Source organism: Chelonia mydas, chromosome 8 (assembly GCF_015237465.2).
Source record: "Chelonia mydas isolate rCheMyd1 chromosome 8, rCheMyd1.pri.v2, whole genome shotgun sequence".
Lineage (NCBI taxonomy): Eukaryota > Metazoa > Chordata > Testudines > Cheloniidae > Chelonia > Chelonia mydas.
The window spans coordinates 43,735,200-43,748,927 of NC_057854.1; the positions used below are offsets into that span (position 1 = coordinate 43,735,200).

General features: G+C 50.5%; 1 protein-coding gene across 18 annotated transcripts in view; it reads left to right on the forward strand.

The window, feature by feature from the left end:
- The window catches only part of LOC102931917 (myomegalin), a 155,816-nt gene that overhangs the window by 90,778 nt on the left and 51,310 nt on the right, over positions 1-13,728 (forward strand). For 17 of the 18 annotated variants that reach the window (XM_043552527.1, XM_037907666.2, XM_043552523.1 and 14 more), the window contains 10 exons: positions 277-414; positions 1,265-1,444; positions 2,103-2,297; positions 3,415-3,561; positions 6,374-6,455; positions 7,111-7,202; positions 8,546-8,662; positions 9,367-9,504; positions 9,872-9,984; positions 10,897-11,024. In XM_043552527.1, coding sequence (XP_043408462.1) covers positions 277-414; positions 1,265-1,444; positions 2,103-2,297; positions 3,415-3,561; positions 6,374-6,455; positions 7,111-7,202; positions 8,546-8,662; positions 9,367-9,504; positions 9,872-9,984; positions 10,897-11,024 — 1,330 coding nt within the window. The remainder of the gene's footprint in view (positions 1-276; positions 415-1,264; positions 1,445-2,102; positions 2,298-3,414; positions 3,562-6,373; positions 6,456-7,110; positions 7,203-8,545; positions 8,663-9,366; positions 9,505-9,871; positions 9,985-10,896; positions 11,025-13,728) is intronic. The other variant, XM_037907667.2, reaches the window with a different exon arrangement.

Sequence of the window (13,728 nt, forward strand, 5' to 3'; positions counted from 1 at the left end):
GCACAATCTTCTCTGTCCTTTCCCTGAGCTCAGTCCCTGGGGTCCTGTGGGGGTGGGTAGGCACAGCATCCCTTGTGCTTTGACCTCCCTTGCCCGGGTTGGTATCCCCTCTTCTCCCTTTCCCTGGGGCTGTCCCCACTTTCCCACCCCCATAGAGTGAGCTGAGTTCTCCCACCTAGTGTGAAGTAGACTGCATGGCGAGAGAATTCAGGATGCTGTCCCCATGCAAGGGAGTCTTTCTCTATGACCTCTACGTCTCCTTTTCTCTCCCTGTAGCGAGCAATAGATCAAAAATTTTTTGCTGTGGAAGAGAGAGAGCAAGAGCTGAGACAGCTCCATCTCTCCGAGAGAGAGCGGGAGCACGACTTGGAGAGACTGCGCAGCGTCCTGTCCAGCAATGAGGCCACCATTCATGTAAGTGTGAGCCCCTCCCTGGCGTAGTGTCCCCTGTGCAGTGCATCTATGGTGTCGGTGATCACCAGAGCTCCTGACTCAGCTTGCCACAGCATTCATTCCATTGGTGTGGCCAGCCCCTTATGTTAGTGCTTTGGCTGCCTCATCGATTCCACGGCCAGAAGAGACCACTGTGATCATCTAGTCTGATCTGCATAAAACAGGCCAGAGACCTGCCCCACAATTTTAGAAAAGATCTTGATTTAAAATGGTCAGTGATGGAGAATCTACCATGACCCTTGGGAAATCATTCCAATGGTTAATTAGCTTCACTGTTAAAGATTTATGCCTTATTTCGAGGTTGAATGTGTCTAGCTTCAGTTTCCAGCCATTGGATGGTGTTAGACCTTTCTTGGCTAGGTCGAAGAGCCCATTATTAAATATTTGTTCCCGTGTAGATACTTATAGACTGTGGTCAAGTCACCCCTTAACTTTCTCTTTGTTAAACTAAATAGATCTCCTTGGGTCTGTCACTATAAGGCTTGTTTGCTAATCCTTTATTCATTCTCCTGGCTTTTCTCTGGTGAGTGTTTGCTTAGCATACTAGCTGGCATACATCCTCATCCCTCCCCACGAGGCAGTTTTCTGATGGCCTCCTGCATCTGGGGAAGGAAGTGGTTAAACTAATTGTTCCATGTGGCATTTCTCAGCTGGATGCTGAGGTGGAAACTTTCCTTAGGGAGTGAATGTAATGGCTGTTTGGGGCTGCACAAAAGGGTAGAAGAGGCTGAATAGTTTCAATCCTGTTTACTTAAGTACACAAGAAACTACTTGGGCCTCGTGTGTTCCTGGTTTTCTTTCTGGTCCCTAGAGCATGGAGAGCCTGCTGAAAGCCAAGGCTCTGGAACTAGAGCAGATGTCGGCAACCTGCCAGAACCTCCAGTGGCTGAAAGAGGAAGTCGAGGCGAAATCCAGCTGCTGGCAGAAGGAGCAGGAGGGGATAATACAGCAGCTGCAGACCTCTCTGCATGACAGGAACAAGGAAGTGGAAGTAAGGCCAATGCTCCCTGCTGCAGTGCCTCCATCCATTCCGTCTTCGGGTGGGATCCCTGAGCACTACTGCCAGGCCTCTGGGCCACTCACTCAATGCCACTGTGCCATCCTGCTCCCCTTGGAGGGGGTGTCAGACTCATTACCCTGATTTGGTGGGGGGTGTGTGTGTGGGTGGGACTCTTAGCCCTGCTCTGCTCCTCTTGGAGATTCCCCAGTGTGTCACCTTTTTAAATCTCTGTGCTCTCGGCCGCAGTGCAGAGGAGGGAGCACATCAGAGGCGATGTAAAAATATCTAAACTAGCATAGTCCTCAATTTGAGAGCACCAACAATTGCCAGCGTGTGGAAGCAAAGGCTCTCCCTACAGAATGGAAGCACAGAGGCACATCAGCCTCTGAGTGACATGCATGGCCCAGCCCCTTCCATATGTGCTGCAGGAAGAGCGGGGGCGAGCCAGGAAAGCTGCTCCCTGGAATCCTGGCAGGCCCTCGCAATGCTGCGTTGGCATAAATGCATGCTGTGCGTAGATTCTCTGATGGTGACTACACGTGATCAGAGGGGTGCTCCCAGGCTGCACAGCCATTCATCCCAAAGTGCCAGGCTTCTCTGAGCATGGAGATGGAACATTTCAACCCCTTTCTCCCTCCTTTTCCCCTAGGAGCTCACAGCAACCTTGCTCTGCAAGCTGGGCCCAGGGCAGGGCGAGATTGTGGAGGAGCTGTGCTTGCGTCTCCAGCGTAAGGAGAGGATGCTGCAGGATCTCCTGAGTGACAGGAACAGACAGGCTGGAGAGCATGAGACTGAACTTCGGGAGCTGCTTCAAGCCGTGAGCGCCCGGGAGCAGCGAAGCCGAGTGAGTTGTGCTCAGAGCAGCCGCCGACCAACGTGGCTGTGATGGGTCTGTTGTGTGGAAACTGGTCTGCAGTCTCTGATGCCATTCGGGGAGCTGCAGGAAGTGTCTTATGTTTCAGAACCACATAACAGTGAAAACACCCCACTCGCCCATGTTAATGCAGAGTAAGGTTACAAATATCAACGTGTTGTCTGTGGGAAATTCTCAGAATTATTACCATAGAGCAGCATTTGCTTGTCCGTGTGCCCCACAGACCTACGTTGTGAAAACTGGGGGCACTTCTTGTGCACCCAGATTAGGGTTTGCATGTGCATATTGTGGGGTTGGGGAGAGGAAGGTGTGCAGATTTCGGCTTGTACACATTCACAGGGCATTGTGTGCACACGTACCACCACTGCCTGGCCAGTAGTCATGGGAAGGATGAACCCTGGAGCCCTTCCCCAGAGCTGGGTGGAGCCATCTGCCCTGCATAGAATCAGAAGGGTGGAGGGGCAGCATGGGGGGAGCTCTGGCCGTTGTATATTAGCTGTATTTAATAGTCAAACTAGTACTCAGGACTATTGCGTGCACTACCCTCTGCATTGCCTGCGTTCTGTGCATTGTGGTCAGTTTTAAATGTCAGTGGAGTTTTGCATTGAATTTCCCTTTTTAACAACAGGATTAAAAAGCCAAGCTCCCAGCTATCTCCTCACAGCATTTGCCTCCCTTTTCTCCTCCAGCTTCTATCCTCATCCCCTCTGTCCTTCCAGGCCTCCTCCCATATTGCTGCACTCCACAGCCCCCATGCCATGGGTGAGTTTTCACCATCCCAGTCAAAGGTTTGGTAGCACTGCTGAAAAGTTATGCAGCAAAGGCTGGGTCAGTGAAAGCAGGGGGCTGTGATGGCAGTGCTGTAGCATTGATTGTTGTGTGTGCTGCCACAAAGCCTATAGCAAAGTCTCCAGTTAGGGTTGGCTTGGGACTCCTGATCTCTGTCCAGCAGCAAGTGATTGGTAAATCTGTCCTTATGTTACCAGAGCAAGGAGTCAGGGCCACGATCTGTGCCAGTAGCCACCTGAGACCCAACTCTTTGTCACCTCTGCTTCTCTTCTCTCACCTTGCTTTCCCGCTGCGTCAGGTGGCTGCCGAGAAGATGGTGCAGGCTCTGACAGAAAAGAGTGGTGAAGTACAATTCCTGCGCCAGCGGCTGGTGGAGAAGGAGCTGGGGAAGAACCTAGCAGCTGATAGCAGGCTCCTCCTCCAGAAAGACAAGCAGCCCTTTCAAGTAGGAATTGTGCACTGGATTGTTCTGTCCTTTGCATGCTGCCTCAGGACGGGGAAGAGAAGTGATTGCTGTAGCAGCAGAGGGGAGAGAGAGGCCTGTGGGAAGAAAGCAAATGCAGAGAGATAACAGAAGGGGGTGATGAGATGCACTTGGGGGGAGGAGTGATTGAGCACCGGGCGTGTCACATGGAGGCCCTTGGCAGCTGTTGATATTTACTATTTGTATTGCTATAGTGCCTAGGAGTCCACTCATAGACCTGGACCCCGTTGTGCTAGGCACAAACAAAAAAGACCCTCCCTGCTAAGGGGAGGCCAGCTGAGATCAGAACATCCTGATCTGAATCCAATAGCTTTTTCTCAGTCACTCAGCAGCCCCTTCCCCACAGATCTGCTGAGAGCAGACACTGCTGATGCGGGCAGTATTGGAGCCCCAAAAAGGATGCTGGGGGAGGGGAATCGACCTCCTAGAAAGTCATGGTCCAGCCTTGGCTGGGAGCAGGAAGAACTAATTTTAAGCCTGCTAATTCTTAGCAGAGCCTGTCGCATGTACCCACATTTAATTATTTCATCCTCAATTGTCAAGTGTTTTTAAATCCGCTTTGCTAGGAACCCCTTTGTGATGGGTTCTCTCACAGAGACCCCCTTGGGACTGTCCCCTGACGAGCTGAAGTTACCTCTGAGCCCATTTTCCCTGCCAGCTTGGGACTCCAGAACCCTGCCTTGTTGAGCCAGACACGCTAGCCTGCTGCAACACAGACCCAGGTCTGGTCCACGCTCCCAAAGCTGCAGGCTTTAACCAAAAACTGCTCAGCAGGTCACCTGCCTCCAGCATCAGACACCCAGCTCCCAATGGGATCCAAACCCCAAATGAATCCGTTTTACTCTGTATAAAGCTTATACAAGGTAAACTCATAAATTGTCCGCCCTCTATAACACTGAAAGATGCACAGCTGTTTGCTCCCCCAGATGTTAATCACTTACTCTGGGTTAATTAATAAACAAAAGTGATTTTTATTAAGTATAAAAAGTAGGATTAAAGTGGTTTCAAGTAATAACAGACAGAACAAAGTAAGTCACCAAGCAAAATAAAGCAAAAACATGCAAGCCTAAGGCTAATGCATTAAGAAACTCTTTACAGGTAAATCTCACCCTCAAAGATGTTCCAATAAGCTACTTTCACAGACTAGACTCCTTCCTAGTCTGGGCCCAGTCCTTTCCCTTGGTACAGTCCTTGTTCGTTCCAGCTCAGGTGGTAACTAGGGGATTTCTCATGACTGGCCGCATCCTTTGTTCTCTTCCACCCCCTTTTATAGCTTTGGCACAAGGCGGGAATCTTTTGTGTCTCTGGATCCCCACTCCTCCTTCTAAATGGAAAAGCACCAGGTTTAAGATGGATTCCACCATTCTTCCTGGGCTGGCTTACACGAACACAGGAAGGCTTGCAAGTAAACAAACCCATTCACAGTTCGTTGATTCTGAAGCACCCTTAAAGGCTTCCACTTAATGTGTTTACATCAGTAATACAAGTTTATATCTTATTCTCCTAACTCCAGACATAGAAATAATACATGCAAACAAATAGGATGAACACGCTCAGTAACACACAGTAAATTATAACCTTTGCAATGACACTTTACAAGAGACTTTTTGCATAAAGCATATTCCAGTTACATCATATTTATACTCATAAGCATATTTCCATACAACATTATGGAGAGCAACGTCATACCCTTTGTCACTGAGCATGAGCCAGGCTGCTTTTGTTGGAACCATTTCAGTTGTTTCTTGGTGAACAAACATCTACTTTTTGTTTAAAGTTGTAAAACATGTCATAGAGTTTAGAATCATGGAGTTTAGGCCAGAAGGGGCTAGTAGGTCATTGGTGGTTTGTCTTCACTCCCCACTATCTCACAATGAGCTGGAAAGACTTTCCTTAACCTTTCCAAAATTGTGCCTCTGGGCTGAGCTCCACTGTTAACCTCTGAATTCTCGACGCTGAGTTGCACAGAGAAATATCTCTGCTACGTAGCTAGCTAGTATGGCTCAGCCCAGAGAAGTTCCTCAGATGGCTCTGGGGGAGCGTAAACAGGGATGACTTGGGAGTGGCTTTGTAACCTTTACTGTCATGCTCACTGTCAGCACCTCCAGAGTGTCCGATTTAGCAGGTGTTTGGAAGAAGGAGAGGCTCTGATTGAAGATTGCTACCCATCATAGAAAATCCCCCGGCCGGGCACTGTTCCCCATGCATGCAGCCTGTGGGCATATTTGATTCCTCTGTGTGCCTCCTGCAACCAGACCATTGCTAAATCCTGCTGCTTTTTCATGACAGCAGCTTTGGTTCATCCTTTCCTCTTCATTCATTAAAGCCGTAGTGCTTTCTCAGATCATCTCTTGCACTGTTGCTGCAGCCGCTTCTCTGGTGTCCCTGCTATGTAGTCCCCCTTGGTTTAACCCATACGCAGTGGCCAAGAACCTCTTTTCCTTTTCCTGCTCTGGACGCCTCTCTTTGGAGTCCCTTTCCTGACTTCCCAGGCTTGTTTGTCACACCAGATTTAAGCTTTCCATTTGCGCTTGTCTCCCTCCATTCCTCTGGGTTCTGGGATCCCCAAAAAGTTGCAGTCCTTTGGTCAGCTCCCTCATAACTGAAAACCCCATTTGGCCAATGGTCTTTGTGACACCAGTGAGCATGTGTCGTGTTTGGTCTTAGCACTGGATGGTGAGGTCTGGAGGTGGGTGGGGGGGGGTCTGAACTGTGCAGGGTGCACAGGGTGATCTCTGAGGGGGTAAAACCAGGAATCGCTTTGTGTTTTCAGGAATTACTGCCAGGAGGTTGTGGGAATGCTACCACTACCGGAATTTCCAAGGGAGAGGACAGCAAATTCAGGATGGAGAAAGGTCAGTACAGCGGCAGCTTCTCTCCAGTCTGTACGAAGATGACACAAGGCTTTTGCTATGGGGAGAACTGTCTCATTTGACAAACAGCCGGCAAAGACACCAAAGAACTCTAACCAGGAGTACTGACTGGAGTCCTCCTTCCTCAGGGGTGTGATACTGGGAATAAAACTTGAGGCACTCGATGACTGTGGCTTGGATTTGGGATGGGAGACTGGTGCTCAGGAATCACTGACAGGTTCTGGACTCCAGTGCTGAGTGGAGGAAGTTGGTGTGGGAGTGGGAGCTGGTGTTTTCTGATCACTGGGCTAATCAGAATGTCCTGCCCTCCTTGACTGGGAGGAATGCAGTTAATCTGGGAGGGTGGTAGGGGATACTTGAAATTTTCCCAGGGCTGGGGCCACTGGACTCTGGAGGGGAGGGCATCGGGAATGGGAATGGACTCTGGGGTGGCTGGTAGTTGAGGATCACTATGGGAGCAGGAGCATTAGAAAAGGCTTTGAAAAATCCATCTCCATCCAGTTCTGTTAAAGATTTGAGCTCTAATTTGGAAAGCGATTCTGTTTCTAACGCTTGCAGTTAGAAAACCAGGGTGTGTCTGGTAAATGATTCAAGCCCTATGTTAGTGTAACTTTTTGGGCTGTGGTTTCCTCTCCAGGCCTGTTGGAGACGGCTGCCGAGCTGGAGAAGGAGCTTGTTAATGCCAGAGAGGAACTGGAGCTAATGGCAAGAAAGGAAAGGGAAAGCCGGGTGAGTATGTGGAGAGACCCTGAGCGTCTGGAGTCTGAGGCTTATTTCACTCAAGACCAAATCCAGCCTGGTCTGCTTTCGAACAGCCATGCTGTGTTCATATCCCCACCCTGTGGGGAATGGGCTGTCTCTCGCTCAGTGTTTGTACAGTGCCCAGCACAATGGAGCCTGGAAGCACGGCGTATTAATTATTATTTGGTTTCTGGTGAGGACCCTGTAGCACCCTGCGTGGGAATGGAAGGTGTTAGCCCGGGTGTCCTAGTCAGATTCCATCTCTGGCTATTACATTCAGCCTCCCTATGTCCTCTTGTATTTTTGTTGGATATAGGTTTCTTTTTCACGTCCTGTCACGAGCAGTGTACTGTTAAACTGCTGCTGTGTTCCACCCCAGAGGTAGCTTATTTCCTAAACTGAAACCATCTAGATCATTACATTTGTGAGTAGCTGGCCCATGCTTTATCCTGGGGACGCTCTGGTGTCCGGTGTAGCGACCTTTATGCCTCACTACTGACTAAGGCAGCGGTTCTCAACCAGCGGGCTGCCGGTCCGCATGGGGTCCAGGTTCCTGGCCACCCAGCGCAGTGGTCCAGCTGGTCCGGAGCTGCCCACCAGCTTGGTGGGGTCCAGGGCCTGGGGCTGCTGGCTGGCTCGGGGAGGGCTGGGGTCCAGGCAGCCGCCAGCTTCCCTACAACCCAGCCCCACGTGGCCGAGTCCAGGGTTGGGGCTGATGCCCGGTTCTGCACAGTGGGGTCTGGGGTCACTGCCATCCTGCCCAGGGCTCCACTCTTGGCCCCACTCTGTGAAGGGATCTCAGGGCGGGAGGCACTAGACCTAGGGATCTGTGGAAGGAGGTTTGTCGGGGAGCACGCTGTGGTTCTCAACCTGCAGCCCAGCACAGTCCACAATGATAAATAGGTTGAGAACCACTGGACTAGGGATTGTCCCCACGTGGTGTCATAGTCATGAAGCTGACAGATTGACGCTGGTCTTTAATCTCCATGGCAATGGGACTATCAACTCCACAGGCATGTCTCTTGATAGACGGGTGAACAAAGGATCTGGTTATGGGGTTGCAGTGCTGATTTGATGAGACTGAAAGTAAGTTTCCTTCCTGGGCCAGTTTGGCCCTCCTCTGCCTTTCTCAGAAATGTTGTCTTTAGAGTCAGATAGAGACATTGTACGGCATGTAGTAGTGTTGCACTGAGTAAAGGTCACTCACGACTCTGGCCAGCACCACAGCTTAGGGGCATGGGGGTGGGATGATTGGGGCAGTGACATGGAGGGTTTATGGCATGTGTCTCGGTTGCGGAGCTTTCACTGACCCTGTGGTCTCTGCTCTGTAGTTGGAGCTCTCTTCTCTTCAATCTGTGGTGACAGCACAGGAGGAGGAGCTGCAGGTGCAGGCCTCAGATATTGAGTCCCTGACCAGGAAGATCCAGAGCAAAGAGGACCTTATAAAGGTGGGATCACTACAGTTCTCCTGACATACTCTCTGATCATCTCTGCCCAGGGATGCTAGTGAAGAACCTCCAGTTCCCCACACCTCGAGCCCTCTAGCTGGCTTCCAGTGTACTGTAAAATGTCAGAACCAGGAAGCAAGGTTTCCATAGAGATCAGCAATGAGGTGGATGCATGAGGAGACTCCTGAGCTGTAGTCGAGGTCTCATGCATGGATCTTGTAACATCTTGGGCTTGGCATCCTGGGCCTCGCTCCATGGTTCCTGTAAAACATGAAGAGTTGGGAACCCAGGGCTCCTTATGACATCTCATTATTGAGGAGTCTCCCAGCATTCTGCCCAGATGCTCATTTGGTGATCTCGTTTCTCCTGGAGTGCCCTTGCTGTGCATCCTGGACCTTGTTTAGGAGTTCTGGAGCATGCCGGGTGCCTTGCATCCTGTCTGGAGTCTTGAGCCAGGCTCCTGTTAGCACAAAGCAACAGTAAGGTTTGCTCTGGGACGTTGGTGCCGCGCACCGCCTGAATGTGGTTTTTTTCTGAATTATCTGGCTCACCCTTGGAAGGGATAGGAGTTCCCCTTGTTAGAGACCCTAATCTCCAGTGTCTCTAGGGACCTTTGTAACTCCAGCTCCCACTGATTTGTATGAAGTTCAAGAGGTGTCTCCTGTTGTTGATCTCCAGCCAGCTCTGCTCTCCTTGGCTTTCAGGACCTGCAGATGCAGCTGGTTGACCCTGAAGAAATCCCAGCTGTGGAGCGACTGACCCAAGAAGTCCTGGTACTTCGGGAGAAAGTAGTCACAGCAGAGTCACGAGGACAGGAGGCTACAGGGAACAGAAGGCAACAGGTAGCATGTGCTCTGATGGAATCTCCCGCAGAGGGAATATCTCATGGGCCGCAGGCTGAGGCCTGTTTCCAGTTCCTGCAATTAGTTAATTCTCTATTGCCAGTTCTGCACTGTAATGCTTTTGCCTGGGAGGGAGTGTGCCAGTGTACGTGCAGGTGTAAGAGGGGCTCAGACCCTCTTTGTGGCACAGAGAGGTGGTTTGGATCCCCCTCAAGGGCAGAGGTCAGCATCTCATCTCCATGTCCCTGACATGACCAACTCCAGTCTCTTGGCTGGACTCTGCCTCTCACGTGTGTCTGGGTGGGGGTGAAGGCCTTGCTGAGCTCCTACCTCTCTGCCTGTTGCTTTTTGCCTCCGTTCTCCCCAGCTGTTGCTGATGCTGGAAGGGCTGGTGGCAGAGAGGAGTCGTTTGAATGAAGCTCTGCAAGCAGAAAGGCAGCTGTACAGCAGTCTGGTGAAGTTCCACACTCACCCAAACAGGTAGGGGGCCCTCGGGCTGCTCTTGTGCTGTCGCTGCCCGTGTGGTCCTGCGAGGTGTTGGAGCTGCACTCCCTCCGGAGGACTTGTTCAACGGGAAAAGTTGAAGCACTAGCATGCCCGTGAGCCTGTGTAGGCTGCAGAAGGGCTGACCCAGTGTGAGCAGGGAACTATTCGGTGGGCTGCTGCTGGGGAGTGGCTGATTTAAAGGCAGCATCCTTCCCATGGCAGAGGAGATCACATGAGGCAGGCGAGACAGCAGGAGTTAATCACACCCCAGAGCTCTAATGCTCCTTTCAGATTCTCTCTCCTCTCCCCTTGATTTCTTCCTGCTCCTTTGGCCTTGTCTCCTGACATCTGAGAGGCTACACGTCCCTTTTGTTAAATCATTGATCTGAAAATTGCTTGGGGCTTCTAGTGGTTTGTCCAGGTCATTCCCCTCCATAACAGCGTAACTGACATTGCTACCCTCCACCATGCAAACCCTGTGCCTTCCAAGGTGGTGGTGGGGAGCTGAGCAGTTTGCGGGGCTGAAGGAGCCACGTGCACATGGAGTTTCTCTTGGTACCTGGGTCAGTGGTGATAACTAGCAATGGCCAGGAAGCCACCGTCCCTGCCCTGCTTCCCAGAGGATTGGGAGTGAGTCTGGGGGAACTGCTCCGTGGGTGTAGGAGTCTGTGCCTGACCCATGTGGGAGGGAGGTGCTGGGGCCCGGCGCCTGCAGCTGGTTCTGGTAAAAGTTAGAAGAGAAGCAGAAGAGGTCGATGCTGGATCTACCTTTGGAGCACTGATGAGCAGTGCTCTGAGTAAGTGTTGGCTCACGTCTAACCACCACTGCTCTGCATCCTTACTGATGTGGACATTCTGTGAAGCCTGTCTAACCCTCTTCCCTTTCTGTATGACATGTCTAATTAGCCCTGAGAGAGGCCAGACTCTGCAGGCTGAGCTGGAGAGGGCCCAGGCACTCCGTGGACGACTGGAAGAGGCTCTTGGCAGAAGCATGGAGCATTTGCGCAGGCTGGAGACCCTAGGCGCCTTTGGAGGTGGGGAACAGCAGAGTGTGAGAGTCCTACCCCAGCATGCCTTCTGAGCTCTGGCCTTCACCCTGCCACCTGCCCTGGATGGAAACTGGTCACTAACAGAGCAAGCCTGGCTGACTGACTCTGGGAGGGTTGACTTGTTACTAATGATACGATAGGAGTGGTGCATTTAGAGCTGCCCTGGAAATGGCGATCTATGCAACCCACGTGTGTCTCGTCTATGTACTTGTTTCTGGCCCTTCAGGGGAGGTTATGAAATGTATTTGCACATTTGAGTCATTCCATTTTAGTTGATCCTCCTCCATCTTTCTCCTACTCCTCCCTTCGTTCCTCTCCCCATGGGCCAAATAAAGATTCCCTCCCTAAGAAAGCGATTTTAAATGTTTTGTGCTATCTCACAAATGCATGGGTGTTTTTTTTTTTTTGTTTTGTTTTTCCCCCTAATCTTTCCCAGTCAGTTAAGTGCTGCTCATAGGACAATGGCTACCTCTGCAACCGCATGGCAGAGTAAAGAGAAAGCAAAGTGTCTGGGGAGAAGCACGTTCTCCCTTGCAGACAGAGCTGGGCCCTTTGACAAGGACAGTGGCAGCCAGAGAGGAGGGAAATGGTGGTTTTGTCACCGATTACCTGGCCAACCAGGGCCTTTTTTGGTAGTTGCTATATCACTGATGTTGTCTCTTGGCCTAACAAAGAAATGACCCATTTTAGGCTACAGTCAGATCCAGCTCATGTGGAACCCTTGACTGGAGTCTTTTCCGTTTCTGTGGTTGAGACAGTCTCTCTGCCAGCCTTGAAACGTGACTCATTCCTCCTGGGCTAAGCTTTGCTCCGTGGGTTGTAATGGTCCGCAAGCTCCTCTGTGCAGCAAAAGGAAAGAGTTCCCAGCCCTCAAGACAAAAGGGCTGAGGGGGGGGTTAGGGTAATAAAGCTCAGTCTGACCTGGCAGGGCATGTTCCTATCAGGGTGGCATGGGACATGATGCCTCTGCTCCATGTTCTCAGCTTGTGCGGTCCCTCCAGTCCACTGCTTTGAAAACTTGAGGTCAAGCTGCAGGACCCCTTTGGGCTCATGCGGCTCTATGCTGTTTTGCAAGTGGGTATGAGTGCAGTGTTTATTCCAGGGTCTCCGTTTCTCTTTCACAAAGGTATTCCTACTGCTCTAAACCAGGAGAGCCAAACCAGCAGGTAATTCCCACACCAGCTTTTCAGTGGTCATCTCTTATGAGCGGCAGAGTGGAAATCTACCACTTCGTATGTTCTCTGTGAGCAGGGGTGGGATGAGATCCAGTACATCACTTAGTCACCCACTTTCCCTCTCTTACACGTTTATATGGACCATCTTCTCAACAGTGAGCAATAACAGCCAGGGCTGAGGAGCTGCAGTTCCCTTCAGTGTCCTTGTTCCCTGAACACTGCCTCATTCACGTAGAAGGGATAGAGCAGCTCTCATGCTTCTGTCAGGAGGAGATCAAACCATTCATGTGTCTTAACCCTCTTCCCTACTTTGTACTTTCCACCTTTGAGTCTAGGCAGGGATGGAAAAGCCCTGGTTAAGTGTGTCCGGGCCATCTGCCGCCGGCCAATTCAGGACTTTTCCAATGCATGTTTACTACTGCTTGAATGTGCTGATAGATAGCTATTCCATTGCTACTCTGGGGGCTGCTTTCGCAGCCTAATACATTTCATTGCCAAGAAAGTTTATCTTAATATTTAATCTAGATTTTCCCTTTCTTAATTTCATCCCATCAGTCCTAGATATATCTGTGTATCACGCTGTCTCCTCTCTCTCTCTCTCTCTGCTGTTTACACCCTGCAGATGTTACTGTTGTGTTCCCCCTTAGCCATCTCAGACAGATTTAGCTCTTTTAATCTTTCCTTATCAATCCAGTACCCTGTTAACTCTGTCACCCCTCTCTGAACTGACTCTCTCCACTTTGTCGGTATCTGGTAATGTGCCCAGGAACAGAATGAAGTTGAATCAGCATGGCCTAATGGACAGGTGCTGTGATGATGTTTTTACATATGCAGCCCTGAGCTGTGTCTGCATTGTTTTCTTTTTCCAGTTTTGTCACACTGCAGCCTTGTGTCTGATTTGCTTCTTTCAGCATCCTGGCCTCCAGCACACCCTGGAGCTGGGGTTTGGACTATTTCCCCCAGATGTGTGAGTTTAGTTCTTTCCTAGCTCTATGTAAAGGATTTTTTTACAAACCCTTTTAGCGTAGTTATCCTCATAACTCCCTGGGAGGTCAGGCACTACTGTTAGCCCCATTCTACAGCTAGGGAACTGACAAAGATTAAGTGACTTGCCCAAGGTCATGCAGGAAGTCTGTTGCAGAGCAGGGGACTGAACTAGGGTTCTCTCAGTCCTGGGCTAGTCCCCTAACCACTAGGTCGTCAATCCTCTGAACCGTGTATTTTCTGCCTGGAGTATGTCTCCCTCCTGCCCCTCCCACATTTTAGTTTCATCTGAATTTCATTCCGGTGCTGCCTGTGCCCCCCTTCCCAGCATAAATAAAGATAGGCTGTAGCTAAGCCTACCCATTGCACCCTCCGCCCAGCACTGCTATTGTGTGGGTTAGCATAATCTGTCATTAACCTTTCTGGATGGCCCTTCTGACCACTTTCTATCCACATACTAGTATTTATACCAAAGCTGACTTCAGTTCTAAGAGTATGATGATGTGAGAGAGTATTGCATGCTTTATAAA